At 41.3% G+C, this 27,587-nt stretch overlaps 1 protein-coding gene across 1 annotated transcript; it reads left to right on the forward strand.

The window, feature by feature from the left end:
- The first annotated feature begins 39 nt into the window (after window positions 1-39).
- RESF1 (retroelement silencing factor 1) lies at window positions 40-27,587 on the forward strand. The gene is made up of 4 exons (XM_052669046.1): window positions 40-180; window positions 20,099-25,533; window positions 25,943-26,017; window positions 26,372-27,587. The coding sequence occupies exons 2-4, from the start codon at window positions 20,139-20,141 to the stop codon at window positions 26,515-26,517; spliced, it is 5,616 nt and encodes a 1,871-aa protein (XP_052525006.1). The 5' UTR covers window positions 40-180; window positions 20,099-20,138; the 3' UTR covers window positions 26,518-27,587.

Consider the following 27,587-nt stretch of genomic DNA (forward strand, 5'->3'; position numbering starts at 1 on the left):
AGCCGCCCGCGCGCAGCCTCCTCCTACAGCTCCGGCGCGGTCCCGCCCCGGGGCGGTCTTTGGTTCCGTGCCGCCGCTCTGCCTGCGGGCTGCGGAGGCCTCGTTCTATCCTCCGAGGCCTGGGGGCCCAGCGGCCTCCGGCTCCGCTTCTACCTCCGTGCGGATCGGGCGCCGGGTTTGGTGAGCACGGGCGGCAGGCAGGGCGGCAGCGGCGGTGAAGCCGGGCCTTCCTGCGCGCGGCCGGGACCGGGCGGCGGGGCCCGTGGGGCTGCGCGGGGCCGGGGAGCGCGGCAGGCCGGGTGGCAGCGCGGCGCTGCGGGTGCTCGGCGCTCAGCGCTCGGCTCGCGGGTCGGTTAGCATTGATCCGGCGTCTGGCCGGAGGCTGAGCGAGCACAATGAAATCTACAGGTATGCTTTTCCGAAAGATCCTCCTCCCTCATCGCCTCAGGCAGAAGTTTGCTTAGCGGCTCTCTCTGCGGGGTGTGCTATCCCGGGAGGCAGGCACGGGCAGGGGCGACGGGGTCTGTACCACAGGGCGGTGGGCATGGAACGGAATGCCCAGGGCTGTGGGCACGGCCCCGAGTGCTGGAGTGTTTGGGCATCACTTTCGGACACAGGGTTTGGATTTTGGGTGATGCTGTGTGGAACCAGGAGTTGGATCTGGTGGTCTTGTGGTCTCTTCCAACTCAGGAACATCTAACATACTCCATCTGCAAAGGCAAAAGGAAATACGGAGAAGAGGCTGGCACCCCTACAGCACTAATTCTGTGAGGTTTCTCTGTATGCTTCTGGAAGCCTTTAGATATTGGTGAAAACTGGAGGCATCATCTAGAATGCACGTTTCTGAAGCCCATAGGAATGCTGAGGATCATTTTTCCTAGAAGTTATTATGCAGCTGCCTCTTTCCAGGAGCTCTGTGGTAATGCTGGGCTTTTCCCTACTCTTAACTAGCCTCCTGGGAAGATTGAAAGTAAAAGAAAACAAGCCTAACTCATGGCGCCTAATGGTAAATATTTTCTAGCTCTCGCATCTCAGAACTGTGGGAAAAGTAAAAGTGACTGTGAGTAACAAATGCTTCTTTATCTCTTATCACCTGATGTTCTTGAGCTATCCAGCCAGTGTGTTAAAACATCTGGATAGTCATTCCTGGCAGAGAAAGCAAAGTGGTGTTAATGATCACTGTTAGGTTACTGTTCACAAAATCAAATCCTTTACTGTCAGTATTCCTGCCAGTTAGGCATTCATCTGAGTAACAAAACAAAGCCTTAGCAATGTGCAAAGTTGGTCCTAAAGCTATTCATCGGGAGCTGTCAATTCTCTGTATTCATGCAGCTCACTGAAGCAAGTTACGGTACTTCAGAGTAAAGGGTAGGACGCCACTTTTTGCAGCTGGCATGTTCAGACTTGAACAGCAAACCCAGAAGTATATATTTTTATATATATATGCTTTTTTTTTTTTTTTCCAGAAGATAGTATATGAACTGATGCTTTGGCAGAAAAACATCACTGTGTACCTTCATATCAAGAGTACTGTGAAGTGTTTTGCTTTCCTGCTTGATGGTAGCTGGAGCATCCTCAAGTTTGACTGATCTGCCAGGATTTTGGAGAGGCTTTTATTTTGGCTCGTTTTACCACCTAATACACAGACACTTTTCCACTGTTCTCCCCCTTTCCCCTTCATACCACTCTTAAACTGCAGTGCTTGTAGATTCATAAAATAATTCTTATCCATTGGAAGCAATCCTTCAAACACTGGCTTTTAAAAAGCCAGCAAGTTCTTTGCCTTAAATAGTTTCTGGAAACATCTTCTGATCGTTAAATATTTTTTGTTTCTAAAATTTAAACTATCGTTTTTATATTTACCTTTTCCATGAGGAAAAGTTATCAAATGGGGACTGTTATACCAGTTCAGTCTTCTCCAGTAGAGTGTCCAGCTGAACTGCATGCTGCAGCCTACCAAACCACTACCTGGCTCCTGCTTTTGGCTGCAAATATGGGAAGTGGTCCCATAGACTGTGGGAAACATGCTTAGTTTCATTCGTTGGTGTGTAACTGTCCTGCTGATGGTGGCCTCCCTTGGTCTCAATCAGTACAAAAATTGATCTGCTTGACCTGTTGGTTTGATGTGGAATCCTTCTTCTCTTTGTTGATGACTAATAGTTAATAAGTGAGTAGAAAAGAGAGATTAATATTCTCTGCCCCCTATTTTAAAATGAATGGAGAGGTAAGGTCAAAGATCACAAAATAAGAGTAGAGAGCAGAAGCCCAAGCAGAGATGGGTGCTATTCAGATGTCTTAATTCCTAGCAGTGTTCATTTTCTCATGCATTGTTAAGACCGACCATGAGGGTTTGTGAAAAACTGTAGAGCAGGCACGTGTAATGTGCAAGCTGCATGCAGTCCTAGATAACTAGTAACAAGATTGTAAACTTATAACATTGTTATGTGATTTCAGGGATATTTTGTCATGAGCTGAGTGTGCGTAGTTTGGGTGCGGGCTGCATAGGTGATAATGGAGTGCTGTGGAGGGGAAGACGTGGTTGTGGGGCTCTTCTCTTCAATCTGTGATGTGTGCTCAGTCAAATTGAAACCACCATGTATTTACCTTGCATTCCCTTGTGCCACTTGGTGACTGAAATGTGGTGATCGCCAATAATTAGATTTCATCCTACCATATGTTTGTGTGTGTGTGCATATGAATGTAAGAAACACTCAGAATCAGCAATTTCTCATCAGGCAATGATCTTTGCAAAGCAGCAGAAGTTGTTCTTTACTGCAGTAATGGGCACACACCTCCTTATGGCAAGGGAGACACTGTGCGCCGTAGCACTGAAACCTACTCCATTAAATGCCCTCACTCGAGGCAGCTGATACCTCTCCTGCTGCTCATTGCTTGAGCTCATCACACTCTCAATCTTCCCAATGTGTTTGCTAAAATATTTTTCCATACACAATTTATCACCCACCTGTTGTTCTTTCATCTTTCAATGGGGAACAAGAGCACAATGCATAGTAGGCCCAACTGTTGTTTCCCATGTCTTAAGGGGAACAGGAGGACAAGGCACACTGGGTCCATGTGCAGTTCCCCATTTGTCAAAGGGGAACAGCAGAACAATGCATGCCAGACTCTCCCTCCCTATCACCTCAGCCAGTCTCAATTCCTTCCCACCTGGGCTAGGTGTTGTGACAACCAAACTACTTGGCAAACTCACTCCACCATATACTAAGCCATGCTTCAGTGATTCGTTGTGAACAAGAACCCTTGCAGCCATTTTGTAAGAAAGTGTAGCTAAAGTCCGTGCCTTAGTGTTAGAGTTACTCTGCTGCAAAAACAGAGTGTACTTCTTAAGTGGAGATGTGTGGGTTTTGTTATTAAGCAAGCACAAAAGTTTTCTTATTTAATTACTAAGCATGTGTTTGTGTTATTTTGTGAGGAAATTCAACAAGTTAACAAGTTTGTTGCAGAAGATAAATCCAGAATACCTGTGCAGCGCTGACAAACTGTAACGTTCAACATCTCAAAAAGCTGTTTGTGACTCCATTTTCAATGGACGTCAATCTGTTACCTGTGAATTTTCAAATGGAATGTATAGTTGCAATTTGACAGTCAGCTGAAAAATTGGATTGTGTCTCTTTATGAGACATGTCTTACCGGGTAGAAATATCCCTCACTTTACAGTTGCTCCTTATTTGTGTCATTGCTCTGTGGCAGTATTTGTGAACAACTGTTTTCAAAGATGAAGCACAAGAAAAAAAAAATCATTAAGAAAAAAAAAAATAATAATCTGTGAGAACCTTGAGAGCTCAGTAGGAATTACTTACTAGTATACCAAACCAGGCATTGATATACTAGTTTCACAGAACCAAGGTCAATTATCCCACTAGACTTATGTTTTTGTTGCCCTATTTTTGTTTTAATAGAAAATATATATTAAAATGCTTTGTTACTTATGTACACTAACTATACTATATATATTTTTTTATGCAGCTCAGGAAAATGTCCTTCACTCATTGTGTCCAAATGGGTTTCCATGGCCATGCTGAAAGAGTTTGGGTCATACCCAAACTAAAGACTGTGATGACTAGATTAGTGAACAGTGCAGCTTATTAAAGCAACAGAACACAGATTCTTTTGGATTGCTGGTGATAAGTGCACTGTCTACGCAGCTTTTGAGGTTAACCAAGAAATAATACAACCTGGCCACAAGTGCCTTCAGTTATAAAAGCAACGCTGTAGAGATTTCTGAGTTTCCTGGAGAAGCTCCCTGTATAGCTGAGGGTGAGACTCTTACTCAGTAGGTGTCCCTATGTGGGGGAAGAGAAGCTCAGTCTGTCAACTGATCTCAGAAGTCAGAGGTATTCTCCTAACTTGTCTCTGGTAGTACCTTCCATGACATCCCCCTTATCTTAAGCCGTTTTTATACTATTGCTTGTTTTTCAGGTGGAGCTTGAGGGACAGTAGTGATGCGCGCCTTTGATTACGAATGGTGAGCAATTCTGTCACTTTACTTCTAAAGGTTTAGGCTTGGTGAGGAGTGATCATAGCTTGGAGGCAGGTAGCTTTTTGGACGGCAGCGTTCTGGTATGATAATGAGGTTATGCTGAGCGAAGTTCACCTAAAGGATGGTATTTTGTCAAAGAATGATGGACTCTTGCCTAAGGGTAGCAAATATGCAGCTTTTCAGTACTTAGTACCACCAGGTTCCCATCCTGGCATTGCTCCTCTGAGTCAGTACATCACGTTCCCCTGATGTTGCTACCAACACCAAGGATTGCTGATGAACCTGGTATGGATCATAGAACTTGACTGCAGAGTAGTCACTCTGCTCCACCTTCTCTGCTGTTTTAAGGATTCCTTGCATACCAGCTGCTTCTGTGCCTCTGTGAGCAGTTCTGTACCTTAATTTCAAGTCGCTATAGCAATTATTCCACAGCTACTTGAACTGTTTTTCACTGTTTTTCAAAGGACTGCAGTACTTTCCTACTGCTGACAGGGAGTAGGTTCGTGCTTCTCCTTCATGTGATTGATAGACACTGCTACACATGTGTATTATTTAGGACTCATATACTTAAGTAGACACAAGTTATCAGGAGTTTCAGAACTGTAAAGAGCAATGGAAATGTAAAACAGCAACTGAAAAGGCAGCAGGGTTTATTAGTTAGGGGCACTGCAAGAAAGACCATGTAATGAGTGGAATAATTGACAGTCGTGTAAATTGCAGCATATGGCAAGCTTTACAAATTAGCAGAGAGGAAACATATTGTCATGGCTATACTCACTCCTTATTCAAGATCTTTTGTGATCACTCTTGTGGTCTTAAAACTTATAAAATGCTTTACTGCTTGTATGAAGTGCAGGTATGAGCACTTTATACAAAGAGCATGTTATGTGATTTTGAATGATTAGTGTTGTTTGACTGAAATTCAGTTAAGGTATCTTGTATGTAGATTACAAACTTTTCTCCAATTAGCAGTTAGATGTTGAATAATGTAGCAATACTTCAAAATGGAGTTGCCTACAGCTACTGGAGGTGCAAGGCTGTGCTTTGGATGCGCCTTGGAAGTTGGAAAGCTTTCAGAGTTCAAAGCACATTTTAAGGTTGCTGTCATAACGTGTGATGCTAAGAAGGAGTCTGCAACTGTGCCATGGGGGTGTAGGCATTTTCTAAAAAGGGTTTCTCCACCCATGAAAAAACATCTCACAACTCTGCTGTATCATTGGCTGGCCTCTTTCATCACAGTAAGAATTACAAGTAGAAAAGCATGAGCTATAGATGTGTGGTAGTATACATTTCAGTTATAAACATTATCTGTACTGTGAGGCAAGGATATTCTTATTATAAGAAGTCTGATACTACTGTTAGAAAATCTTTTACTTGTGGGTTTTTGAATAGACTATTAGGAAATGTTTATTCATCCGGTGAATCTGATCCCTTTTACTAATGCCTTTTCCTGCAAATCTTCTGATTTTGTATTAAAAATTGCTTTTTCACACATAATGCTATTAGTCAGGAGTGAAGATGACTTTTCCCCTGAGGAGTATAAACAATAAATGGTTGGGTTCAGGTCTGTTTTCAGCAGTGACCTCTTTGGCAGTGTTTGTGTGTTGCTTGGTATTGTGGAGAGCTAGAATTTTAAAGCTCCTTTTGAACCACGGCTGTTCCAAATGCTTGCAGTCCGTGGTGCTTGCAGAAAAATTCTTTTTCATTCAGAATAATCCCATTGAGCTCATTTTAGATGCTTCTGAGGTACTAAGGCCTGAACAATAAGCCCTGAACCAAAGCTGACCTCCAGATGAACCTTGAAACCAAACACTATATCACACATGCAATGCAGTATTTATCTGTTTTTCTGTTTTAATGTGAATATATGTTTTGATGTCAGTTCATAAAGATCTGTTGTAATGCTTGTTGTGTAACAGTAACCTATGGTGGATCTTTCTTTATTTAGAGGCATGTTGCAAGGCCATGAGAAATATGTGGTTAAAGCCCAAATCGATAGGGAAACTCCCTTGGTTCCTCCTTTAGCCTGGCCAGGCTTTGGGTGGAATCCAAAAGGAGGATGAAATCCGATGTTTCTGCACTTGAAATTATGTAAGCATATTTATTCAACTATTTAAAAGCTGGACCCCCTTGCAGTGACTTTAGAGATCTCACCTGTGAGTGGAGGCACTGCATAGGACCTCCCAGTTGCTGGGAAAGATTCTCCAAATCCTCGCTGCAGCCAGGGCTCCCCAGTGATTGTGGGTCTGAATGATGGTAAAATATTGGGGCAGTTGATGATTTATCTTAATCACTGCAGTTAATCTTATGTAGTAATGATTAGGTGCACTACCTTGTTTTGTTTTACTCTTGCTGTATTATTTCACTTATTATTTTATTGATTTAAACATGAATAAAGATAAACACACTTCTTTAAGTTGGTGTCTGCGTCCTTTGTGCTGATCCCATCTATTGGCAAAACAGCTTGTTAGGACAAAATCCTATTGTGCTGTATCTAAGTTTTCTATTGCTGTGTGGTATGGCATTTATCTGTTATCTTGTTCTTGGTGAGAAGTGTGATCTATTTCTTGCTTCCCTTCTGACTGACTCTAATTCCCTTGACTAGTGAGGCAGTGTTAGGAGCTCTGATTCTGTAGCATGTTTCTTAAAGGACCCTTCCATTGCAAAAGAAAAGGAGGAAGAATAAGGGAAGAAATAAATAAAACACATAGATACAAACCTTGTTGGGAGTGGTGGAGGCAATATGGAGGAGCAAGCCTTCTTGCAGCGCTACTTGGTAAGAGTACAGGAATGTAAGAATGTTTATTTCAACGGGATTATCTGATCAGGGACCTTGTCAAGTGGGAATAGAAGGGAAATGGGGAAGCAGTAAACAAAATGTAGACACAGTCCTGACAGGCAAGTGTAAGGAGAACAGATCAGCTACCAGAAAACTGCTGGAAGAAGCAGGTTTCTCCATGAATAAGAATGCAGACCTGGGAGCTCTGGTTGTGGAAGGAAGAAGATGATGGTGGATCTTTGGCATTTGATAAGGGGTGTGCAGGAACTGGGGAGGACCAATGAGAAGATAGGTGGAAGGGGCTGCGGAATAATTGCAAGACGTGACTTGGAAATTAAATTTATATTAAAGGTACAGCGTTGTTCACGCATTAAGGAAAGGTACAGAAGCGGAGTGTGGCTGGTATGCAAGAAATCCATTCCACAGAATTTCCCTAGGCAATATCAAGTGTTGGCAGCATAAGGGGAGTTTGATTTGCTGACTCGAAGAGAAACAGCATAAGTGGTAGAGCAGAATGAAGATACTGTGACCAGGCTCTGTGGTACCACTGCCAGGATAGGAACTTGATGGTACTGCAGAACTGATAAGCCATATATTTGGTACCCTGAACCAACAGACTGTCATTCTTTGAAAAAAATACCATCATTTGGGTGAACTTTACTCATAACTTCTTTAACACAAAAACACACCTTCCTAAAAGCTGTTTGACTCCCATGTGTGGTTACTCCTCGGTGAGTTCATGCTCTGAATTTTTTAGTTTATACCTTTAAAAGCAAAGTTAGATAATTTAAAAACCATTTGTAACAAGGTATGTATTACTGGAGTCCCTCAAGATCACGGTAGGGCCATGAAGATGATCAGAAGGCTGAAGCACTTCTCTTGTGAAAAAAGATTGAAGGAGCTGGCTTATTCAGTCTGAACAGGAGAAGGCTGCGGGGACACTTCAGTACGGTCTTCTGCTATTTAAAGGGAGATTATGGACAGGAGGGAAATCAAATTTTTACACGGGTAGATAGTGATATGACAAGGGGGAATGGTTTTAAATTGAAGGAGGGAATATTTAGAATAGATGTTGGGGGGAAATTTTTCAGTGAGTGAGTGGTGAGGTGCTAGAACAGGTTGTCCAGGGAGGTTGTGGGTGCCCCATTCTGGAGGTGTTCCAGTGCCAAGTTGGATGGGGCCTTGGGTATCTTGATCTAGTACTTGATCTAGCTGTTGACAACCCTGCCTGTGGCAGGGGGGTTGGAGCCTGGTGATCCTTGATGTCCCTTCCAGTTCATGCCATTCAGTGATCCTATACAGGGTCCACCTGTGTAATAGGAAATAGTATAAAAATGGCTTAAGAGGGGGCTATGTCAGGGAAGACACAATTAGATATTAAGCATGGACTAATTCTGGGAGCAGTAGATGGGTTGAGTCTCTTATTTCTTCCCCATAGAGATGCATACTGGGTAAGATTTGCATACTTGGTCACACTGAACACTTTCTTGGGGAACTTAAAGATCTCTATAGAGCTGTTTTTATTACCAGACGTGCTTGTGGCCAGGCCATATTACTTACATTCACGGTTAATCTCACATGTTTTGCAGCATCACTGCAAAGTTTTTTTTGTCAGTTATCACTCACCATCCAAAAAGGCCTGCAATCTCTTGCTTTAATTAACTGCACTGTTCACTAATCTAGCTGTGAAAGTTTTCATTGGGTGCAGCCTAACTCCTCGAGGTTGGTTATGGAGAGCCCTTTTGGGTGCTGCTGGACAAATGATGCAGAGTGCTATTTGTGACTCCATTATTGTGATAGCTCATATGTAACCAGACTTGCAGTGCTGAATTGGGCATCACTCAATTGCCTCCAGCCCATCTGTTAAATAGAGACACGAGGGGGTTTATTTTCTGCCACATTACATAGTCCTTTAATGCGATGGGACATAAAGTGGGCCAGTCAAGTGCAAACCCCGTCTGGTCAGGATGTCTGAGCCCAGCCTGTCCTGTCTTAGAAAACTTTTCTTAACTCTCGCTCTCTATCCCTAACATGTGCACGTCAAGAAAATTTCTTGCTCAAATAGGCTTGCTTGATTATCCCAAAGAGACAGTGGAGAGCCCTTACATTTCTCCCCGTGAAGGAAGAAGGGGGCCAGCCACTGAAAGGAAAGCATCTGTTTGGCCTAAGTTGTTCCATGAGAAGGAGTGCTACATAGCCAGAGAGCTCCTTCACCAATGGGGTGAGTTCCATTCTTCTTTCTGTAAATGACTATTGCTTATCTGTGAATACTTTGCCTGATATCTCCAAGAACATTTCAGAAGCAACCATACTTCTTCGTGAGCAGAACAGAGGGGATCTGTGAATGCAGAATGCCTGTGACTCTGGAGAGTGGGGATGGTTTTTCTTCTGGTGACATTCAGACCTGTCCAGTCAAAGCAGAGGAAAGAGACTTGGCTTTTCTTGCTTAAGTTTTATATAAATTCAATATACAGGTGCTGCCTTCAGCATTTTGTGGTAATTTTTGTAGGGAGCTGTGTCAGTGTTGCTTATGTGTCTCTGGGAAACCTGCAAACAGGAAAGCAGCAGCTGTATTTGATGACAGAGACATGTGGGGGCTCCAGGCTGGGCCTCACAGCTTGAGATACCCCCAGAGCTGCTGGAGATGGTGATAACTTACAGTATCACTTAAAAAACACCTGCAATGTGGTCTAGGTTAATGATATGATTTGAAGAGGATGGCTCTGACAAGTGACTTGGAAAGGATAACTTCAGCTGCTGCTGAGAAATGTCATCTTGGTGGTGGTGGTTGTTTTCTTAAGGGATAGGGAAATGCTAACAAACTGACTCAGAAGTAACGTCAGATAATACTGAATAAAGTCAGATTACAAGTCTTGATGGATGGAGGAGATAGCACTACATATTCAAAGGGAGACTGGAAGGAAGAATCTGATTCTGTGTGTGTGTGTGTGTGTGTGTAGGAAATGCTGAGTTATGGCCTGAACCAGAGATTGAGCACCTGGTTGGAAGGCAGGGCCAACCTAGAGGAGCTCAGGTACATGCAGTGCATCTGAGGGACCGGAAGGGGTGGAGCAAGGATCTGTCCCTTCCCAGACCTCATTTAAGGGTTGACAGAGGAGTCAGGAGTATCTCTCTGAACATCCTTGCCTACCTGTGGTCTTCCAGAGATAAGCAGATTTTTTTCCTTTGCTCTTGCATCCACAGCTTTTGCATTTGGGCTTGGCCTGAGTTGTTGCAGCCTAGGACTTTGCCATCCTATTATTGCTGTACTTTCCATCATGTAGTAGCATTATGATGTGCTTCATAGGAGTGAAACTAATAAGCCCATTCAAGAAGTGTTTTTGTAGTAAGTGTCTGTAATGGCAGCTTGGATTAGGACGATAAAGCCAATAGAAGATGAGATAAAAATAAACTGCTTGTTATGGTGGAATGGTAATCTGCAGAGACAAGTATCTGGTCTTAATGTACTTCAAGCTGTTGTAACTACTGTGTCATTAACTATCCGAGATGTTGGTAACATCTAGCAAATTATCTCCTGTATAACTGCTGTGAATCCTTGTTGCAAGAACCCTCCAGTGCGTGGAGGCTGCTACAAACCTGAAATAAAGTTAGAATATGAGGAAAATGACAGTGTACATGTACTTTCTCTTTTGGTCACGTATTTACAGCTAGACAGAATGGCTGAATGTGGCTGATTCAGGCTGTCTTGGCAGCAGTGAGTCGTCCAAGGTGTGATGATCAGTTGATGACAGTGACAAATGAAGGTGGAAGATAAGTGTTCTCTTTACTTATAGAGTGGTTAGAGTGATAGCTTCTGGCTTCCTGGCTCTCAGCAGAGTTGTTCCTGACTTCCAAGCTTTACAAATTTAAATCAGCATAGATAAGAGGTGGCTTGTGTCTTGCCTTCGAGGTATACAATGGTATCATCTAACTTCTTGTATCAAGCTGAAAATACTTGCTCCAGGGCTTAGTCTTCAGCCAGAAAATGTTCTTGGACCTTCCCATTCATAAGCACACAGCTTCTGTCCACGTCCAAAGGAATGCTTTCAAATGTAAAACTGACCACAAAGTGTTGCTATTGATCTCAGTGTTGATTTTAGGCAGTGGATCCTTAACAGGCTCAGACAATCTTGTAGCTTAAGTACAGTACTGCCAAGCTGCTCTAATCTTGCTCTGGTACTGTATGTCAAGCAAGTACTGAATTCCTGGTAAATGCTTTCATTTGACTGAGAATGGCTGCTGTAAGCTTAGAAGCATAAATGGGGGCATGAAGGTGGTCCTGCAGATTAACTTTATCCTTTCAGTTCTTGGATCTTGTGCTGAACTCTGTCCAGGAGAGTTCCAGTTATGTGAGAAATAGACTGTGTTTTTGCAGCAGAGTAATTCTAACACTAAGGTATAGATTTTTGCTGAATTTCAGCAAAGTTGTGCAAGGGTTCTTGTTCACAACGAATCACTGAAGCATGGCTTAGTATATGGTGGAGTGAGTTTGCCAAGTAGTTTGGTTGTCACAACACCTAGCCCAGGTGGGAAGGAATTGAGACTGGCTAAGGGGACAGGGAGGGAGAGTCTGGCATGCATTGTTCTGCTGTTCCCCTTTGACAAATGGGGAACTGCACATGGACCCAGTGTGCCTTGTCCTCCTGTTCCCCTTAAGACATGGGAAACAACAGTTGGGCCTACTATGCATTGTGCTCTTGTTCCCCATTGAAAGATGAAAGAACAACAGGTGGGTGATAAATTGTGTATGGAAAAATATTTTAGCAAACACATTGGGAAGACTGAGAGTGTGATGAGCTCAAGCAATGAGCAGCAGGAGAGGTATCAGCTGCCTCGAGTGAGGGCATTTAGTGGAGTGGGTTTCAGTGCTACGGCGCACAGTGTCTCCCTTGCCATAAGGAGGTGTGTGCCCATTACTGCAGTAAAGAACAACTTCTGCTGCTTTGCAAAGATCATTGCCTGATGAGAAACTGCTGTTTCTTACAGTTAGAAAAAAGCTCTTTATAATGAATCAGAACTTGCAGATATTGCGAATGGCTTGATTACGCTGCCTTACTGCTTCACAATATGATACATGGAAAGTGAAAGAATGGAATGACATCCTGTGTTGAGGTGTATCCAGGAATGGGCAGCAGAACAGGAAAATATCTTGCCAAAGCAGAACCAAGTTTCCTTCTGCTGGAATTAAGAGATTAAAGAGTTACTTGCAGAAAAAAAACATAAAATAGCCAAGTGGCTCCAGAATGCCAGTGTTATGCCAGAGGGCCTTTAAGAGCTTAACGTAGTGGATGAAATCACAGATAAGGGATATTGTAACAGCACAAACCCCAAGATGATGAAGTTTCCTCACTTCAGCTGCTAATATATGCTGTGATTGGCTTTATCATGGGTGTCAGTATTTGCTGCGACCTCTGCCCTTCTGGTCACAGCAGTGGCATCTGCTTGGGCACTGCATGTGGTCTTAGCCATGAATTGAGCAGAATGGAAATGAATGTGGCCAACAGCTGAAGTAGGCACATAGGCATTTTCCTGGATTTTTTTTTCACAAGGGAAGTTGCCACAGATTTTCCTTGTGTGGGTATGGAAGGAGCTTGCTTGCCATGAGGGGAGGCCAGTGGGTGCACCCAGTTGATGCTGTCAGAGGAGTGAATGGCTAAGTGATGGATTCAGCCACCTGGGCATTGTCATGGTAATTGGCTATAACTCAGTTGTATTCAGTATGGATGACTGCAGTGTGCCTAAACCAGGTACGCTGAATAATTGCATAAGCAACAATGAGCCAGATATCCTTCTTGGGGTGGAACAAGGAGGAACCTCTGTAATAGGTGAGTGTGAGGGGCCATACCAAGGTTGGAGGAGAGGGGAATTAGTATAATATGATAGGAACCCAAAGGTTGTCTTAAAAGTTGTAACAATATTATTAACCTTGCTTGTGTTTGTTGATGGATGGCTCTGCCATGCAACTTGTTTAGATAGGAGAAAGAGCTGTATCTCTGAACCAAGGAGGTAAGCTCTGCTGAGTCTTTGTACCGGGGAAATAGGACCTGCTTGGAATTGGTCATTAAATATGTAACAAACTTCTGGGAAAACTTGCATTTGTAACATAATTCTGAGAAACTTCTCTATTTATAGTGTAAGTAACATATATAAACTGAAGATCTTTTGTGTAAACTACATGTGATAGGAGGATTACCCCCTTGCATCCAGTGCTGCTATTAAAGAATGGCTGCTTTCCAACACGCCAACTTGAGTCTTAGATAGTTTTCTGGTTGACCATCTTGCAATATCAGTTGGATTCTGATTGTGAAGGTTGGAGTAAAGTGGAGACCCTGAGGCTCTGTGATAACACCACAAGGTATTTTGGCTTGAAACAACCACGTTACACAATTTACTCATAAAAGAAGTGAGAATATTTTATTGACATAATATAAAGTAGTGATTTAATAGCAACAAGATTTGAGATGGCTGACTACACTTGATTATTTACTGCATAGATGGAAGGATTAACACACATGGAGGAGACCTTCCCTCTGAGTCACAATATTCAGAGTGGACCCCCTTGCTTTCTAAATTCCTTGACTTATGGAACCAAGGAGCCTAGGTGCAGCCAGATCCACCTAATCCCAGACTTGGACAACAGTTTATGTCTAAGGGACTAAAGGTGCACAATCAATCTAAGGTGCAGTGTTAGTGAAGTTAACAAAGTCTAAAACAAACCCTCAGCTGTTTACTGAGGGTCTGCGTTGGCAAGATGTACAGGATCTCCACTCAGGTGTAACCTCAAGAGGCATCCCTACTCGAGGGGAGATCTTGTTAAGCAGCCCAAGAAGCCCTTTGAGCTCTCCTGCATGGCAGTGGCTGCACACTATTTCTGGGGTAAGGTGATTGATTGGCTTAGTCATAGTCTGCTTATCAGACCTGTGCTCAATTGGTTGTCAGCTTTTGAACCAGGTGCCTGCTATCATCAGTTCTTTCAGCCTCCTCCAGCTGGAGGCAGATCTGTGGTCATTGTCATTACTGTTGCTTGCTGCCAGGTTGAGGTAGGCAGTTAAGGAAGGGAGAGCACACTGTCACACAAGGATGGAGACTTGATGATACTATGGAACTGGTAAACTGCTGCCTTGTTGCCCTGAGCCATCGGTTTTCCGGTTCTCTGTCAGAAACATTCTCTGAGTAAACTTTACAAACTAGAGGTGTGTTTGTCTAGAGTCGCTCAAGTGCCACTTGAAAGAAAGAAAATAGTATAATATAGTATATAAGAGCAGAAATGGGAGGGAAGGTATCCTTACTGACTTCTGTGATCAGTCATTGGGTTGAGCCTCTTTCCCTTCCCATAATTGCACTGGAAAAGACTTGTGCATGCAGTTATACCAAGTGCTTCCCTTGGAAACTTCAAATCTCTATAGAGTTATTCCATTGTTTAACACGTTTGTGATCAGCGGTATTACTCACATTATTGCTATTTACACATGCTCTGCAGGTGGTGTATTTATCATCTACAGTTCAGAAGAGTTTTGATTCTGAAACTTCTTTTTCTACAGCATGTGACTGCCTCTCAAATTTCTCCTGGCACATCCTGCCTCCAGGGGGACTGTGTGGTGTTCTTACTACTCCAAAATAGCTTCAAGGCTTCTAACGTGGATGTTAGTGGAAATCTTATCAGTTACAGACAAAATGACCTGCTAGACTTGAGGTAATCCTTTTTGTTGGGATGACAACATTGGTCTTCAGCTATGTTGAAATGGAGCTCAGGATTTCTAAAACAAATAGGCAGGGTAACTTTCTCTTCATGTTTTATTTATTACTTCCTGTATTCAAAGTAGCAGAGGAAATGGAAGAGCTGAGGTAGTGGGCTAGAGGATGCAGGACTTAAAAGGTTAATAGCATCACTTAGTTTAGCTCAAGGAAATGCAATCAAAGCCCCAAAAGGGAAATTTTCTCCAGTCAGCAGAAAAGGGACCAATGAGAGAACAGTGGAAAAGAGAACAACCATGACAAGGAGTTGCAGGGACATGCAAGATAGGGGAAGTGTTCTAAAGTGGGACAAAAGTCAGAAGGACATAGCAATGAGGACTACTGACTTCATCCAAAAACGACCACCAGGTGGGGAGGAAGATGTCGAGCCTTCATCCAACAACCACCAGAGGAGGCTACCACGCATCTGCCGGGGGGGGGGGGGGGGGGGGGGGGGGGTGAGGGGTGAGGAACAACATGTAAATGATCCCTTGGGAAAAAAAATATGCAAATGAGTTCTTGGAAATCTGATGAATATTTATGAGCTTGGCTCTTAAATATGTAATGCATCTGCTTGCGGGAGTGCAAGGTGGGAGAAGCAATTCCCCTTGCACCCAGCGCGTGTGCAGTGCTGAAATAAACATACCTGCTTTGGAACCTTCTGTGGGTTATGGAGTCTCCGCAAATCAGAGCTACTTCCTTTCATACACAATCTGGCATCCACGAGCAGAGCAAGCTTCTGAAACAATTAGGGCTGCTCACAGCTTAAGCTAAAATTTAATACTCAGGCATGTGAAGGCTTGAATAAGTCCAGTTACCAAGTCATGTCTGCTCTTCTGGGCTCTGTACTCAAAGCTTAAAAGGTCTGTTTGTTAGCGTGAATAGCTGCCTTCTGATCCTGTGTGTATAATGTGAGGGAAGTGTTGGGATGCCTTGGTTACAGCGTGGTGGACATCATGAAACATAACACATCTACTTTCTTTAGTAGCTGTTGCCTAAATCTACTACTACTATAAACTACTCTGTTGCAGAGTAGTTGATAGGAAAGTAACATTCTATGCCAAGTACCTTTATCTGTAATCTTACTGATTGTTGTTACGGACTTGCATAATTTTGTCTTGAAGTAGTTGATTAATTGTTATTAGAAAGCTTGATAAACTATCTTGTATTGTTCCTCTGAAGTAGCGCCAGGTTACATTGCAGAAGCGACTGCTGTCAAGCAGGGAGTGCCCTATTTGAAGGATTCCAGTGACTCATCTTCCTTGCAACCCACCAAGTGAGATGGGACATCTGCTCTAGCGATGCCCTTACCATTTAGCCAAAATAGGTGCATTGATGTTAAGTTAGCAGTTTAGTTACTGCCGCATCTGATTATAGAAATAGTAAATATTTGCTCTGGTTTGGCAATTCAGTTACTGGTCTTTCTTGGCACAGAAGTTCCCATGCTGTGATTCTGGGGCCTCTTGCTGCCTTTGTGTTAACTTGGTGATGTGTGAGATTTTTCAAAGGTCTTACATGTCATCAAACTACTACGTGCTTTCCCTACATTTTCTCTGTTTAGGTGTTTTCTGGCTCCACTTTGCAGGGCTATAGACTTCAAGTTATAATGTTCATCAAATGAAGTATTAAATCTTGGAATATCTTACTTGATTCAGTAGATCAAAACAGTAACTTTTTTTGTGTGTGTGTGTGTGCTTTAGGCTTCATTTATGAGAACTACTCTGAACGAAATACCTTGTTTTATTAGTTTGTGCCACAATGTCAGAGGTGGATGTTGATGGGATGGTGTTAGACCCCACCAATATCCTGTTGCATTTTGTAGTCTTGTGACTGATGGCAGCAGAGGGATGGTGTGTGACAAAACTGTCTGATGTGCAAGTGCATATGATGCAAAGGAATGTCACTGAATTCCTCTATGCAAAAAAAGTTGCACCTATTGACGCTTGTTGACACTTGTTAAATGTTTCTGGAGACCAAAGAGTGGATGTGAGCACAGTGAGATGGTGGATGATGTTTCAGCAGTGGTGACAGTGATAGTGGGTCACCTCCTCTGGTGCAGGTATTGACAAGTCAGGCATGCAGGCTCCTGTTCATGGCTGATGAAAATGCAGAACTAATGGTGGTGACTGTGTTGAAAAGTAGTGTGTTAGAGGAAATTCTCGGCTACATCAAATAGTGTTATTGTGGCTATTGTAGTTTTAATGGCAGTAAATAGGAGGCATTACTTTTGGAGTGATTAAGTGTTTTTGGCTAGTGTTTTCTCCTAGGGAAGGATCTCCTAAGAATAAACAATAAGGAAAATTGCCAGTGGAAACTGAATTTTTTTTTCCCTTTTTAAACCATAAATAAATTTAGACAGTGTGTAAACTAAGTTTAATAGCAAACCAAAGGAAACAGATTTCCAGTCTGAGTGTATTCTTTTTCCTCTTGAACATTTAAACTTTAGTATAGAAACTCATTCCAATTCAACTTGGGAATTTGGGCCAACTATATAGAAAACTCTCAGATCTCTCTGCAAGTGGAAGTGAGTTTTCCAGGAAGAGTGATTCGGGGACATTGGTTAATGTGGAGGCCAGAGGCACAATTCAGACTGAAAGATAAGTCTATGTGCAGGTACATCAGTTGCATAACAGGGAATTTAATGAAGACATGTTGCTGTTACTCCTCTGTTCACTGAGAATCTCTCCATTTCCTGTCTTTGTACCTTCACTGGAAAACTGGCATGAACCCATGTGTAATATTTGTTGATGATTTGGGGGCTTTGGGGTTCAGAAGAGAATATAGGAAGTGAATTGATGCAAGCACATTTGAGTAGACTTCTCTTTGTCTTTTGGAGTCTTGTTCTGATATAGATCTTATCAGACATTTTTCCTAAGGCACATTCTTTCTGCTAGATACCACTTTAAATGGCATTTTGGATATATTAGATTTACGTAATATTTTTAAGTTGTGGTCTGTTGTGGACTGAATGTTGTCATAATCCATCTAGCGAACATGAACTAAGGCAGCATTACTCATCTTGGTCTTGGCAGTGACAAGAACTCTTGACCAGGTTGTACACTGCATGTAGTCAGTTTCTCCAGTTTCTTGCTCAGTGATGCCTTATTTTTGTTCACGCATCTGAATCGTGCTTGTTGTATTAAACAGCTTCAGCAGTATTCAAAGAAGGGATTGTTTGTCGCGTGATTATTTATCAGGAAATGTCCAGTTGGATGTTGTTGATCTGTAATCTTCAGCTTGAGTGCAGAAGCCTTTATTTTCACCTGAGCTGCATACCTTAGTGCAAACATTGCTTTAATACTGCTGTTAACCTTGAAGGATTTGTGCTGTTATAGTGTTTTTGTTTATTTCTTCTCATAAGCAGCTTTGTTTTCCAGTTTCATTTTGTACTGATGCCTTTTGAGAGCACGAAGTAAATGAGTGAAGAGCTTACAGCTATCTCTAAATCTTGAAAATAACACTTGGGTAGTTCAACTAGACAGTTCTTAACTTTCTGGCTTTTATAGACTGCATCTGACTTGTGCTTCAATTCTAAGATTGAAACTGGGAGAGACTTTTCAATCTCAGAGCCATGAAAAGAAAAAGTGGGGATAATGGTTGACCTCAGGGAAATTGTGCGAAATATTTTCTGGAGAAATTAAGTCTAATACTCAGTGTTCTTGCCTGTGAGTTGCCTTTTTTTTTTTTTTTGAGTGTTTTTCTTTTGCTTTGGAGGTGTTAGCTCTGACAGATTTGAATTTGTCATTCAGAGGTAACAGCTGTACCCAGATGGGCTTATTGATTATCATTATACGAGGACTGCTGTGAAAGTAATGCCTCGTTTTATTGTTCTGCCCCACCATGTCAGGTTGATGTTGGTGGTATGGCAGAAGAGGTTGAACTTTCCCACCAGTATCCTGTTAGGTTTTTTTACCATGTGAGAGATGGCAGCAGAGGAGCAGGCTGACATGGAAGTGCAGCTGAAACAAAGGGGTGTCATTGAATTCCTTCATGTGGAGAAAAAATTGTGCCCACTGACATTCATCAGTGCTTGCCGAACATTTCTGGAGATTAAACAGTGGATGTGAGTGCAGTGAAGTGTGGTGTGCTTCAGCAGTGGTGCTGAGTTTATCATCTCCACTGGTGCAGATTTCTGCGAGCATGGCATGCAGGTCTTGTACGTTGTCAGAAATGCATTGCTAATGGTGGTGACTGTTGAAAAGTAGTGTTTTGTAGTGTAGAATTTTCTCTATTAAATACTGTTATTGTGCTCTTTATATCTGCTGTAGTTTCCATGGAAATAAATCTGAAAAAAAAAAACACTCTGAAAGCTACCTCCTATGTAAAATGAAGGGTTAGACTGTATCCTGTCACCTCCTGAATGCGTACTCGGCAACAGGAGTGATGATGTCTTGCTCACGCTTCATGCCTTCAAGCTTACTAGGTGAATGGCTTAACTTCTTGAATTGAGGCTGTTTTCCTTGTAGGTACATGTGCTGTCAACAAGTGTTATAACTTCCATTTCTCCAATTGGTAACTGACCGCAGCATCAGAGAAGAGAAAATGACATGTACAATGAAAACAAGCAGGGTACATTCTTACAAGAGATCTTTAATGAACCCATATCCATTTTCTCCTTTCTTTTGTCACATTTGAAGGAATAATTGAAGCTTGGTCTTGTATAGAAACTGACCAGTATTATATTCTGCAGAATCCTCTCCTCTTAAGCATTGCTTAGTGCATCTGCATGAGATGATACAATATTTTTCCCATCAGATTTCAGTGTAAATATAGGAATATAGTATTACATTTTTAATTCCATTATTCAACCTTTTAGAATAATCTGAGGGTTTTTTTTTTTTTCATTAAACAATCAATACAGTTGTTAACTGCTGCTCTGTCTCCTATAACTTAACTGTGCTCTGGGAAATTATCTCTGCAGCTTGGCATTAATAATGCTGATGTCCACAGCATGTTCCAGTGGAGTTTCTGTTCTGTGTAGCAACTTAAGTTGAATGGTTCTGTTTGTTATGGATTTTAAATTCCTTCTTGGTAAGTTGATGTAGGTCTTGATAGAAAGATTAAAGTTTTGTTCTTATTTTTAGAATTTCAACTGTGGACTTAAGAAAAGGAAATCAAGAAAAGATGGACTGGAATGTAAGACCACTCCAGAATGCAGATGCGCAGAATAACCTGCAAAGTCAAGAATCCTGTTACACTCAAATGCTTTCTAATGCACAAGCTTTTCCTCAAACAAATGCACTTTCTTCTGAAAATGCATGCAATTATGTGGGAAATAACCAAGTGTATCTACCAGCTGTTAATGCTGCTTTACCAGGAACATCTGTAGCCATAAAAAGTTTTCTTACCTCGGAATACTCAGTCAATCACTCTCCACCCTCCTATGTACCACCTGCACCGACACTTCCCAATCAGACATCACGTGCACAGGGGGAGATGACTCAGAACTCTTGGCAAAACCCTGGTAGGCTTATTTCTTCCCACAGAAAGCTTCCTCTCCTGTCTTCTCAAATGAGCGGTGGAAACAGCGTGCCCAACGTGTTTCGAGGACCTCATTATGCCACCTCAAACAGTTACGCTGTTTGTTCACAAACGTCACAGCAGCGCTCTCTGAGAACTATGTTGCATCAAAGTAACCGTGAATGCATTAATTCTTCAAAGCTGGGGTGCGTCCCGCAGTATAACACAAATACCTCTGCTTCTTCTCAAAGCATGTCTGTACCTGTCAATCAGTCACCCGGTCAATATCTCCATTCCCAGAATAACTGTTTCTCTTTTGGTACATCTGGGCAACATGTCCAAAACCAAATACATAATTCCGGTAATCAGATTCAGTTTTCACAGTCACTGAGTCAAAATACTGCCGCAAATGTACAGTTGCCACAATATGTTCCAAGTCAGATGGGATCAGGAGCACCCAGTGGATGTTCTGCATCATCTTTGTTGCCTGCCAACTATGAATCAAAAACTGTAGCGCAGCCTTTGCTAGGTGCACAGCAGGCAGTACACAGTGTGTTTAATAAATACCCTCTTCAGAGCTGCCCTTCAGACAAAAAAAATCCTTCTGGTTTTAACAGTGTTCAGCAATATTCACTGAAACATCAAGTGGGAGAAGTCAGTCAAGGGGTTAGGAATGGCTGTAATTCAAGTGGAAATGTGACAGTAAACCAGCTCTTTAGTGACAAGTCTGCACCCCCCACCGACATCTCCTCAGAATTTTATGATATTATGCAAGGAGCAGTACCTTTTTCTTCAGCGGATGCTTCACAGCCACTGTGTGATCCTGTTTCAGTTCAAGAAAGGCAGACTACTAGTTCAGTGAATATGCCTGCTAATTCTCAAACTTCTTCAGCAAGAGAAGATAAAAGAAAAATGACAGGTGACACTCTAGCTTGGGAAACTCAAAAACTGCAAGTTATTAAAAGAAAATGTGCTCTGCTTGAAAGGATGCACCAGTATAGAAGAAAATTTTTGACTTCAAAATGTGACAAAAGCACTTCTACGCTTCCTCCGAGTTACGAAAATGCACTCTCTAATCGTCTTCCTCAGATGCCCAAGCAAAGTGTAGTATCTTCCCTATCACAGGCAGTGAGGACAGACAGTCAGCAGCACTCTATTTTTGGATCTTCTCCCGAAGAAAGAAATGACAAAAACATAACTGGTGTTGACAACAGAAGGTTAGAAGGGACTCACGGTAATCATCAGGTAGAGCAGGGAAGCCTTTCATCAGGGCCCCTTCCCATTCCTTCCCACAGTGAACTTACAGCTCTATTAAATAATCCTGAGAATTCTCCCATCTTGGAACAGAAGAATGCCTTGGCCTCTTCTCAGAAAACGCTGACATCCTTGAACGATGCTTCATGTCACAGTCAACCAAATAGCTCTAGCAGAGATGCAACAACAAGTGTGGAAAGTTATCCTGAGAACTCAGCATTTCTTCAGTTCGTACTGAGCAGCACAAATATGTTAAAAGAGAAGAAAGCTGGTACTATTGCTGATAACATACTGACTAATCTCCTTTCTAATGAAAAACAGCAGGTAGATTCAACAGGCTTGGGTGGGAGCTTATTAAAAGACGCTAGTGAGAAAGGTGATTTGGTATCTACGGTCCACACAAACGCTCCTGTATCAGGAATGATGGAATCTAATGCAAATAAATTCAATGGTGATGTAGCTCAGAAAAAAATGCAGTTTACTGAAAATCCATGTTTTAAACAGAACAGTGGTAATTATTCTCTAGAGGAGCTAACTGCATGCCTGGGCTTATGGAAGAAACAAGGTTCAGAACCTGTGAGTGTTCAAAATAGCCAGTCAAATGAAAACATTGCAGCAAATCAGATCTCATCATTACCTCACAGCCAAAATACAACAAATAAGAGAGAACAAGGTAATCTTCTGGTTAACACAGATGTAACAGTCTTGCCTTTAACAACCACTTCCATAGGACAAAAACATGACATGTTAAATTGCAATTTGATAAAAGGTTTAGAACTCCAAATTGCAGTTGTCTCTCCTTTGGTGCTTTCTAATGAGAGAGATCAGAGTGAACAGGTTAGCAAGTGTCCAACATCTGCAGATAAAACCTATCCAGTGATTGACACGGGAAGCGTACACAGCATGCAAGAAGAGGGAAAAAATGTGGTAAATACAGATAAAGGAACAATAGAAAGTGTTTCTTCATCATCTGATGACTGCATTCTGATACAGACGGACGACCCATGTTTACAACAGACCAAATCAGCTGATGGAAAGAGAATAGTAGAAAACAGTATGAATGCAAATGATTCATGTGGTGAAAACAAAAGGAAACTCAGTCAAGCCATGAGAGATGCTGAAGAAAATCTACAGAACAAACTTCTTCCTGAATCGGGTCAGAGTTTTCCTAGTAAAATGTTCCAAGAATATATAAAAGACCATGATGGCAAGAAAGCAGTGCTAGGGACACAAAATAATACTCCCTCAGCTGTGATAGAAGAACAGATGTTCCATATTGCTAGCGTATGTTCCCTTGTTGAAGGTGATAAATCATATAATCCGCAAATAGCGAGCATGTTCAGCTCAGTCCCTCAGACACGTGCACTGAACAGTGGTGCCCCATCAGAAGAAAATGCGTCTGACCCAAGGCAAAAGGAGCAGCTGATGAAATTGAATAAAAATGACCTGAGGGAGAACACTCTGCAGCGAGAGACCTTGCTGCAAAAGGCACTGCGAGAATCATCATGCTACATTAGTGAAGTAGATGAGATTTTCAATAGTGCTATAACTAGCCATTCTAAGAAAGAAAGCAGTGGCAAGCTTGCTAGCACAGTTTCTACCTCAGAGCAAAAAAAGCCAGTAAATACATTTTTCAAGTATCCTGAAAATGACTTGGGAATTCTTGCTAGTATAAACCAGGAATTAGCTAGAAATTCACTGGATTCCTTGGTAAGCGTTACTGCTGAAACAAATGCATTCACTGTTACAACATGCAGCAGAAAAGAAAATGTCACATCCTCTAAAAAGAGCGTAGAAGAGCTACACGTTTTTGGAGCAGAACCCATTACGTATCTAGATAATCAGCTTACTGAACTTATGAAAGAGTTTCCATTCGGCATTGAAGGGGCTGATATTCTGACAAAAGAACCAGCAAGAAACAATTCTGTGGCTGAGCAGAGGGAGAATCAAGCTCAAAAAGAGGCTCATGTTCCTGCCAAAAAAGCTGATTCAAAGAATCCAATAGATCAGCTACAAATTGCACAGTTAAACTCTGGTCAGGTGCAGGAGTTACTTCCTGAAAAGAAGCCATGTTCCTCTACTGAAAACAGTGGAGTACTGAGTCAACAGTCTGAAAAGTCTTCAAGCCATGAGGGCAGCCTTGAATGCAGTGTTCAGCCCAGTCAAAGTCTGTGTCAGGAGAAAGAAAACCCACAATCCCCTTCCAGCTCCGGAAATAAAGAGGTTTGTAGTTTAACGGGTTGTCTGTCTGTGTCGGGTGAAATGTCACAGAGCTCCTGTAAACGTAGAACTTCTGTTTCAGATAAAAATGCCGAGCAACTTTCAGAAGCTGAAAACACTAACTCTGCAGGAAGACAAGAAAGCAACAGTAATTCTGATGCCATAATGAAGAACAACAGTGTGGTAGAAAACCCACCAACTTGTGAAAATGTTCAGAATAGTATTCAGAAGAATAAAAAAGATGTATGCAAATACACCTCTGTAACAAATGAAAAATCCAAGATGAGCAACGAACACAAACCACTTTCACCACAACTGGAAAAAATTGGGCCACTTAATTCCTCTGCAAAACAAGATGTTAATCGTTCAAAAAGCAGTAATTTGAAGGAAGAGATGCAAGAGTCTAGAAGAACTCCATCATCAAAGAAAGAGTTTCATTGTGACAAAAAAGGTCATCATAAAGTTTCAGAAGGGGAGTTGTCAGAGAAAGCTGGTTGTAAAGATACAGATAATATGACGAAGTCATCAGAAAAGAAGGAGAGAATTTTCAAAATGAAGTCCCTTTCAAAAGATAAAACCAGAACAGATTTGGCTGTGAAATCCCAAAGAGACCTTCAGAAATATACAAAGTCAGAGAATGTTGCAGTTAAGCACAGTGAAGACTATAAAGGACAAAAAAGAAAAATCTGTGGCAAGAACGCAGGTAAAGAACAGAACTGCAAGAAACAAAATGTAGGAGTTAATACTGAAGGGAAAGCAAAGTTATCTCCAGAAATAAAACGTGAAAAGCTGAATAGTTATCAGGCAGAAGCTATGAAGTTCCCAACCTTTGGCATTAGAGACTTAAAGTCAAGCAACTATACATTTTCTCAGCATAAATCTGTAAAAGCTCATCCGCCACAGGAGGAGTCGTACAAACGAAAGAGGAAGGACAATCTGATTGGAAAAACAAGCTCTAAAAAAACAAAGGTGGAAGATGAAAGTCTGAAACAGTCTGAAACAAAGAACTCCAGGCGGCATTCATATGATCACAAGATAAATACCGACAAGGCTAAAAAGCTGAGTGGGGAAAATGTCTGGAAATCTAAGAATTCATTAGCAGATCGCTCTGTGCTTAAACTACAGAGAAGAAGGGGTCTATCTACCATCTCCAAAAACCACCTTTCTAACAAAGAGAGACATCTTGATGGTCAAAACAAAGACAAGTGTTCCGAGAAAATGTTTTCTGATAAAAACTTGCTATATTTAAACAGAAGAACAAACAGATTAAAACTGCATCTTCAAAAGGAACCGAAAAAGCACTACCTAAATAGAGTTGCATTTAAACGTACTGCTCAGGAACGCATCTTTCTGACAAAGTTGGAGACATCACCTGTCAGGCCTGTCTTGCATGTAAAGTCCAAAGTATCACAACGTAGTCTAGATTCAAAAAGAGATGCTTCTCTCTCTGAAAATGAGAAACCAGGGAAACGGCAAGTGCTTGAATTTAAGCTGTGTCCAGAGATACTGTTCAGAAATTCAGCCACTGATGATGAAAGCTTAGCTGCAAAGAATTTTCTGGAAAAAGAGAAAACTACTGTGGAAGGTATGATGAATATGCACCTCTTTTCCACTTCAAAAGGAATATATGTTTGTAGTTCAGATTAGGTTGAGAATCGTGAGGTTTTTTTTGACTGCTGCAGCATTTTCTTAGTCTTTGTAACTACTACTACTATTTGCTATAAGTTGTCTTCCTCCTCCTACCTATCCCAATCTTTATGCATTTTAAGCAGTGCATAACATGTGAGGCATATATATGTCTAACATGGAATTTGATTATAAACAAATAAAAACAAATCTCAGTTTGTACTTAGCAACTCTTGCAGCCATCTTTGTGCCCAAAGAAAATTTCCTTTTGCATGTGTAGTATATATGTTATAGCCTAATACTGAGTAGAGACCAGTGTTTGTCAAAAAGGAACTTCAACAAAAAACCTTCTTAATTTTTTTTTGTAGGTGTCAAGAGTAAAAAAGAAGATTGGTTAAAGTACGATTCAGTGAAGCAAAAAAAGTTGAAGGAGATCTTTACAGGTGAACTGGCTTTTGATTGTTGATTTTGAAATAAAAGTTGAATGCTCTCTGCTTGGTTTTAAGTGTTCCTTTAGAACAGCCGTTTGTAATGAACTATTTCCATCGATTCCTTAGTAACTCTGCCACCAAAATGGGTGCTGTTGAGTAGACATCCAAGTTTCAAAGACTTGTGGAAATTTTTATTGTCGCGAGAACACGTTGCTGGAGATAGTAGAATTTTCTAGTGTACATGTGTGCACTTGAGTCATAGGTAGCATTGGTGATGAGATTTATCTAGAGCTGTAAATTGTAGGCAAAACCCAAGCTGGCTGTTGGCATCTTTTGCTTTACCCTGCTTCTCTCCCTGTCTTTCAGCTGAGGACTGTATTCCACTTGATACAGCCATAGAAATACTGGAAGGAGATGACAAGGCTCTTCACATTCCGATGAAAGACTCCAAACAGATGTTTCAAACCTACAGGAAAATGTATCTGGAAAAAAAGATGGAAAAGCCTGGATAGCACTCCTGTATCATACATCACACTTGATACCACTGGGAAAAAATGCTGACATTAGAATTCTTTTTCCGGTTTACTTCATATTTTTGCATAAGTGTTCATATTTGTTCAGCAAGTTATCAGCAAGTTATTATTGCAAGTGGGAATTTATTTCATGTGTATTTATTGCACAATTAGGCTTTGGTGCTGAAAATGTCATTGTCAAATGTTGTACATCTTTTTGGCATATTTGACTTTTTTTTAAATACAGGAGATAGCAGAATCTTGGGAAAAAAAAAAAAAAAAGAAAAATTAAAAAAAGACCCTCAAAGTCATTTAAGTAATCATGATCTGTTTTCTTTTCTGATTTTGGAAAAATTCAACTTCTGATACTTTCCATTGCTGGCAGTGGAAAAATATTTCTACTAGAAAGGGATTACAAGGATTCTCAGGCATTACATGTTTGTTTTCTATTTATGCTAGTTTGATTTTTGTTCATCTAGCAAGGCTTTCAGTTATTTGTAGAAATTTTTTTTGGTAAACTTGGAATACAGATACAAAACCCTTAAGCATGAAGGTAAGGGAGTACCGTGAAGTGTTTATGCTGCTACTCGGTTTTCTTAAATATATTTTTGTAGAAATTGTAGAAGTTGAACTCTGAATTCTTCATCTGGATGCAGTGCTGTAAGCTCACAGCTCACTGAAGAATCTTCCCTACTTCCTTGCCTCTCTTTCTGCTTTCTTTATATGTGAACAAAAAGTACAGCGGTTGAAGTGCACGGAGTTTAAATTCACTTCTGTCTGACTGTGATGCTCATTTTGACCAGACTGTAATTAATTCTTTGTTTATAAAGTATTAGCTGATGTTTGACTAAGGATTCACTGTGACATAAGAATTATATTTGTTGTTGGATGTCTTTTTTTAAGTGCCTTTTCAGTGTTGTTCACAATTTTGAATTGTATTCTTTTTTTTTTTTAATTTTAGAATTGTTCTAATTCTTTTTCTCTGTTTAAGCCTTTGTACTGAAAGTAAAAATGCTATAGATATTTTACTGACTGACTTTTTAATACTTGAAATAAAATTTCAAAGGCTA

The sequence above is a fragment of the Tympanuchus pallidicinctus genome, unplaced genomic scaffold (genome assembly GCF_026119805.1).
Source record: "Tympanuchus pallidicinctus isolate F22 unplaced genomic scaffold, pur_lepc_1.0 scaffold8, whole genome shotgun sequence".
In the NCBI taxonomy this organism is placed as follows: domain Eukaryota; kingdom Metazoa; phylum Chordata; class Aves; order Galliformes; family Phasianidae; genus Tympanuchus; species Tympanuchus pallidicinctus.

What these genes read in the sequence shown, in the direction of transcription:
- RESF1 (XM_052669046.1), top strand. Translation starts at nt 20,139, where the DNA reads ATGGACTGGAATGTAAGACCACTCCAGAATGCAGATGCGCAGAATAAC. An exon ending in AGAGAAAACTACTGTGGAAG is followed by an intron (nt 25,534 to 25,942) that starts GTATGATGAATA and finishes TTTTTTTTGTAG; the next exon opens with GTGTCAAGAGTAAAAAAGAA. An exon ending in GTTGAAGGAGATCTTTACAG is followed by an intron (nt 26,018 to 26,371) that starts GTGAACTGGCTT and finishes CCTGTCTTTCAG; the next exon opens with CTGAGGACTGTATTCCACTT.